Source organism: Protobothrops mucrosquamatus, unplaced genomic scaffold, assembly GCF_001527695.2.
Source record: "Protobothrops mucrosquamatus isolate PMUCROS unplaced genomic scaffold, P.Mucros_1.0 scaffold44, whole genome shotgun sequence".
Taxonomy (NCBI): Eukaryota; Metazoa; Chordata; class Lepidosauria; order Squamata; family Viperidae; genus Protobothrops; species Protobothrops mucrosquamatus.
The window spans coordinates 69,478-76,228 of record NW_015386426.1 but is presented as its reverse complement, the minus strand read 5'-3'; the positions used below and the strand labels follow the sequence as shown (position 1 = coordinate 76,228).

Sequence of the window (6,751 nt, the reverse complement as noted above, 5' to 3'; positions counted from 1 at the left end):
TGAGCCCTTCAACTCAGGCCCAATGAAGAGTTGAGCTATGCCTTCCACCCTACTGCAGCTTCCCAGCATTAAAGTGAACTTTCCTTGAGCTGCTTTGGATCTATTAGATATAGATCCAAATAACACATAATTAAGGCTTCAGATTGCATTTCCAGCCTGGTTTAAATGGGAGGAAGTCCCACAGAAGGCAGCAGAACTCACTTACTGTAAACCCATTGTAAAGCTAATCGTCACAGGAATTAGCGCTGAGCGTTATCTTCTTACTTTAAAGAATAATTGTTCCTGCCTCTTCTCCCCTGCCTGGTTCAGATGCAAAGTGCCCTCAGCCTGTAAATCGGAGGCGTCGCCGCTCTGTTGTGCTGCTTGACAGCAAGGCAAGCAAAGGTATGTGACAAATAATGAAGTTTCTGGTAACAGAATAAAATTGCCGTCCATTTGCATTTATTGAATTAATCGGGAAATGGATAAAGGAATGGAGGAAGATTATCTCTCTTTCTCTTCTTTCTCAAGCAAAATGGTAGAAAATTAATAATCTCTATTAAATAGGATCATTCTTACCTTATCAATAACTTTGAATGCTTGAATTCTGAGTGCAGTGGGTGGGTGGGGGGTACTTAAATGGCCCACTATTTTAATGTAGAATATAACTGGTTCCAGTTAAAAAGCTACATTTTACACAGAAAAGTTTTAAGCATTGCTTTTTGAGGGTTCTTGGATGGCAGCACTGATCAAGAATTGTTCTTGGTGAGGAGGAAGTAAGCAATGGCCAGTGAACTACAAGCAGCCCCCAAAGCAGGAATATCTGTGGGGATGCCTGTGTATCAACAAGGGAGTTCCAAATGGACAATCGAAGCTTTGTCCCTTTTATATGTATGGGGCTTCAGTCATCCCCTTCCTAAAGACATCAGTGCCCCAAAGCCTTAAAACAGAGATCATGGATTAATAAATGCAACTAAAAGGACCACATTTAAAACAGAGAAAAAATATATTGAAAATTCAGCACCCCCTGCTCTGGTGATGGAATTAATTATTTGCATTATATTAAAAATTGACAAAACAAACATTTGGCTATACCTAGAGGATCAGTGGACCTCCTGTGAATTTAGGGGCCAGAATTTAGTGGCCAAAGAAATTTTCTGCATGCAGGCGTTGAACTACAAGCCTTCAGACAGAATTCAATTCATAGAAGCCTTGGTGTGTGTGTGTGTGTGTGTGTGTGTATGTGTGGTAATCACTGAAAACCTCCAAAAGTTCTTTGTCTATTATTCTATCTGTTATGCAAGGAGGGAAATTTTGTTGAAAACATTTCTTTAAAATAATTGTATTTTTAATTTTAATTACATTGAAATACAAACCAAGTGAAATTAATTGGGTTTCTCCTTGGTTACCAGGTAAGTTTTAGGAGCATGTTCCCACCCCCACTCCCTGCATGCCATTCAAAGGCCAAGGGGAGCCCTGAAGACATTGCCCAGGGTCAGTGCAGAACAACTAGCACTATGAGAAGCTGGCCATGCCTCTCAGCTAGAAATGAATTTGTGGCTGGACTGGGGTCATTATTTTCCTCAAGCACACAGTAATCCCTTCCCTTTCTCAACTGAACTAACAAGGAGCATACTCAGGAATTGTCAGGATTCTTGGAAAACTGAAAGGATTTGGACTCCATATGCAAGGTTGCAGGGTGCCTTGGTGGAAAGAAGAGGGAAAAATAAAGAAAAGGGTCTTTATGTGATTTAAAGCCCATGTTTTCTTCAGGAGCTGATGATGGCTTACTCAAGCCTCCTGTTAGCATATGGCACCTAGAATGCTCCATTTAGGGGCTAGAGATACACTGCAACATTTGATTGATTTTCAAAAACAGAGCATAAGTTTGAATGTTCTGGCAAAACTACAGTCTTAAGCAATCTTATGAAAATGACAATCCCTACTAACTAAAGTAGTGAAAAGTCAAAGGATGTTCAACTGTTCGTAGCAGCTGTCTGAGACAAGATAAATAACTAACTTCTTTTTTAAAAAGTATTTTATTAGTTTTCTATCATTACAATTTATTTGTGTTTAATAAACAACGTGTTGTCTGGATTAATTTTGCCTAGTCATAAAGATTAAGTTCTTACTCTCTATCCCGCTTTTCCAAGCATTGGTAAAATAAATTCCATGTTTGAAAGTATACTGTATCTTCTTTTCCTTTGATTCTCAATGTAAGTCTGTCCATTTCCACACTGTCCAATATTTTCTTAATTATCACTTCCTCCGATGATGTTGTCTCATTTTTTCAGTGCTGTACAAATACAATCCTTGCTGCAATTAATACATGTAATGTTAAATATACATTTTGTTTATCAAACATTTCTGGCATTATGCCTAGTAAAAAAAGTTCAGGTTTAAAATCTACATGTTTTCCTAACATTTTTTCTAACCATGTATGTATTTTAATCCATTATTATTATTTTTTTTGCTTTTACATATGTCCACCACAAGTGATAATGTGTACCAGGATTTTGATTACATTTCCAGCATTTGCTAAATTTTTGCTAATCTAACAGGTGGGAAATGCCATCTATAAAACATTTTATATAGATTTTCTTTATATGAAGTAGCCATTGTCAGTTTGTAATTTCTTTCCCACATATCTTGCCATTTCTCTAATTCTATGTTATGCTCAAAGTGTTTTGCCCATATAATCATTGTTTCTTTCACTTGTTTGTCTTCCATTTTTAAGTTCAACAGAAAATTATACAATTTTTTAAATCATTTTTTCATCAGAAGTCAACAACACCTGATCAAACACTGTCTGATCTCTGTAAAAGCCATATGCTTTAACATCTTTGTCATAACTTGATTGCATTTGCAATGGGGGCCACCATGATATGTTAATGCCCTGGTCTTCTAGCTCTTGTTTAGATTTTAATTTCCCATCTGTATTCAGATTATCCTTATATGTTAAAGTTTTTTCAAATTTAACTAAATTTGGATGTGTGAAAGCTTCCATCGTTGATAACCATTCTGGGATTTTCATGTAAATTTTAGGTTTTATCTTTTCCCATACAGATAATAATGCATTTCTTATGTAGTGATTTTGGAAATATCTATGAGTTTTATTATTTTGATACCATAAGAATGTGTGCCACCCAAATTGTAGGTCATGTCCTTCTAAATATAATAACCTTTTATTTCTGAGGGTTATCCATTATTTTAGCCATGTTATAGCACATGCTTAGTAGTATAAGGTCCAATCTGGTAGTTCAAATCCTCCATTTTCTTTAGTTTCTTATAGCATTTTCAATTTGATTCTGGCTTTTTTCCCTTGCCAAATAAATTTGAAGATGAGTCTATTCAAATTGTCAAAAAATTTCCCCCCTATTTTTACAGGTATTGTTTGAAATAAAAAAACGAAGTTTTGGTAGAATATTTATTTTCACAGTCGCTATTCTTCCTAGCACTGATAATTGTAGATTTTTCCAATTTTCCAAGTCAGTTTTTATTTGATTTAATAATTGTATATAATTATCTTCTTTTATCGTTGCACATGTTGCTGTTAGGTGTATTCCTAGATATTTCACTTTCTTAACTATTTGTAAGTCTATTTTTTCTGACAATTGTGTTTTTTGCTTATCTGTCACACATCCAAATTTTTAACTATAACTTTAGTTTTTTCTCTGTTTATTTTCAGTCCTGCTATTTCTCCAAATTCTTCTATCTTTTTTAGTAGTTTGGATATTGTATCCAACAGTTCTTCTAGAATAAATACTAAGTCATCTTTAAATGCTTGTAGTTTGTAACTTTTGTCTTTTATCTCCGTTCCTTTAATTTCCGGATCTTGTCTAATGTTTCTATTGAGAACTTCTAACGTTAATATGTATAGCAATGGGGATAGTGGGCATCCTTGTCTTGTGCCTTTTTTTATATTGAAGTTCTCCATATAGTCTCCATTAACAATTACTTTTGCTGTTTGTTTATCAACTAACTTTTTAAAATAGTCTATTTAGATGTTCATTGTCACTTGTTTCTTTATGCATATGATTATGAGAAATAGGATTGTCTAATGTTTCACAAATTTTGCATATTTTAGCGGCACAGTTTCAGGACCAAGCCCTGCGTAAATGCTGTGAAGACGGCATGCATGAGAACCCCATGGGGTACACTTGTGAAAAGCGTGAAAAATACATCCAGGAGGGAGAGGCTTGTAAGGCTGCCTTCCTTGAATGCTGCCGCTACATCAAAGGGATCCGCGATGAAAACAAACGGGAGGACGAGTTGCTTCTGGCAAGAAGTAAGTAGCTGGTTCTGGGTTTGTTGAAAGAAAGGAATTAATATTCCTGGAAAAACATGGCACATAACAGCATCACCAAAGTTTGGAAACCCATTTGGAATATATTGTTGTTATTATTATGTATTTATATGTCATTGTCAGTAATTTATAGCTCAGCTTTAGTGCAAAATGCAGCCCTATAAATGCAGGAGGAACATTAGAGGTTGGGTTGAGTGAGGCCTCACTCATGGAAATCACATCACATCCAGCTTCCCTGGGTTCTCTCAGTCCCCATCTAGGTTAGGTCTATGCAGCACAGAGCCATTCTCTCATTACATCACTGTTTTTAATTGAGCAGACCCAGGAATCTGCTGCTTTCTCTCATAGCAACCTACCACATTTTTTTAAAAAACATTACTGACCTTTTGGTTCAGCTAAAGTGCCAGCAGCTTTTGGGGAGGTCTCAGAGGTTGAAGAAAGCTGTTCGTGAAAAATGATTTGGAGGGCTTGTTGAGTGAAAGTGGTAGCTGTATAGATCTTTCTTTGGTGGTAGTCTGCTTTGATTTTATTCTAGTTGGAACAGTGAACTTAATTTTCTTAATTTTATTTTATGTATACATATTAATCTAACAGAGAGTATAAAATAAGAATGGGAGAAATAGGTGGCTATGGAAACAATTATTAATTCCTATTATAAGGACCTACCTCAGCTAACCATCCAAGAAAGCAGAACTCTTGAAACAGGTATTTTCTCAAAAGGAAACTTTTATTAGGGGTTAGTGACAGTAGGGAAGTCAAGGCGAGATCTGGGGAAAATCCCGCTCAAACGGTATAGTTAAACCAGCAGTATTCCTCCTCCCACCAGAGTTGTAATTTCCATTTGAAATCCAGCCAATCCACAGGTGGCAGGATGTGCAAGTGACTGGCACAGTTGGCGCACATCTTAAGGTCTTCTCCAGTTTTATTTCTCTGTAACCATCTCCCTGATAAGGGAGACACATTTCTTTCTCAAATGGATAGAGGCGGGAGAAGAAAAGTAGAAAACGAAAGTTATCCCAAGCGAAAACAAATATCCACCCTCCCTCCAGTAGAATGGCAGGCCCCAAAATAAAAGCACAAGAATATATATGCAAGGTAGACAATAAGTATTTGGGGACCTGACATACAGCCCCCCTAGAAATCCACCTAAAAAGACAAAAAGGGAAGGGGAACAAACAATACAGGCATATCAATTAGGTTTATCAGGATATTGAGAATGGAAGCGTCTTAGAAATTTAGGGGCTCTAATATGTTTCTTGTACAGCCATTCATTCTGGGCAGAAGGAAGATTCTTCCAAGCTACTAAGTATTGTGTCACCCCATGGTGTATTCGAGAGTCCAACATGTCCTTAATCTCAAAGTGCTGTTCACCCTCAACCATGATAGGTGTGGGTGCCTGAGGTGCAGGAGGTCTAAGGTTAGAAGTGACCCCCGGTTTGAGCAAACTGCAGTGAAAAACAGGGTGAATTTTCCGTAAGTTCTTTGGCAAGTCCAATTCAGCTGTCACAGGATTGATGATGTGTTTGATAGGGAAAGGTCCTACAAATTTAGGGCCTAACTTCTTAGAAGGTTGTAAAGACTGAAAATACTACATGGAGAGGTATACTCGCTCTCCAACTTTATATGGTTTTTGCTCCACCCTCCGTTTATTGGCTTGAGTGTTATAGGCTTCTCTGGCTTCATCCAGAGCTTTCCTGACTACTGGCTAGGTATTTTGTAACTGTTTAATCCACTCTTGCAAGGTAGGGATTTCTGGCTCCTTGGTAAGGAGTTCATGCATGGCCACAAATGTTTGACCATTAGCTACTTGAAATGGAGTAAAACCTGTACTGGAGTGCATAGCATTATTATAAGCCACCTCAGCAAATGGTAACAGGTCAGACCGATTGTCCTGCTGATAATTAATGTAACATCTCAGGTATTGTTCTAGAACTGAGTTCAGTCTCTCTGTCCCCCTATTCGTTTGAGGATGATGTGAAGATGATAACCCTTGAGTAGAACCTATCAAGTCCAGAAAAGCTTTCCACAACTTAGAGGTGAATTGAACCCCTCTGTCTGAAATTATATGTTGTGGGGCCCCATGAAAGTGATATACCCTTTGCACAAAGAATTTATCTAATGTTTTTGCAGTTGGGATCTTGGGGCATGGAATGAAATGAACTTGTCTAGAGAACAAATCCATTATGACCCAAATTACAGTGTTTCCAGCATTCTCAGGCAATTCCACAATAAAATCCATAGAGATCTCTCTCCAGGGTGCTGACAGACTGACTATAGGGGGCGAAATTTTGGCCCCCTCAGAGAAGGCACGCAACTTGGGTGTCCTCCTGGATCCACGGCTGACACTGGAAGACCATTTGTCGGCCGTGACCAGGGGGGCGTTCTATCAGGTCCGCCTGATTTACCAGTTGCGTCCTTTTCTGGACCGGGACGCTTTGCGCACAGTCACTCAAGCTCTCGTCACCT

At 37.9% G+C, this 6,751-nt stretch overlaps 1 protein-coding gene across 1 annotated transcript in view; it reads left to right on the top strand.

Moving 5' to 3' along the window:
• LOC107283590 (venom factor) overlaps nt 1-6,751 on the top strand; it is an 88,747-nt gene that overhangs the window by 29,161 nt on the left and 52,835 nt on the right. Inside the window, exons 16-17 of the mRNA XM_015811522.1 lie at nt 310-384; nt 4,067-4,267. Of these exons, the coding sequence (XP_015667008.1) occupies nt 310-384; nt 4,067-4,267 (276 nt within the window). The remainder of the gene's footprint in view (nt 1-309; nt 385-4,066; nt 4,268-6,751) is intronic.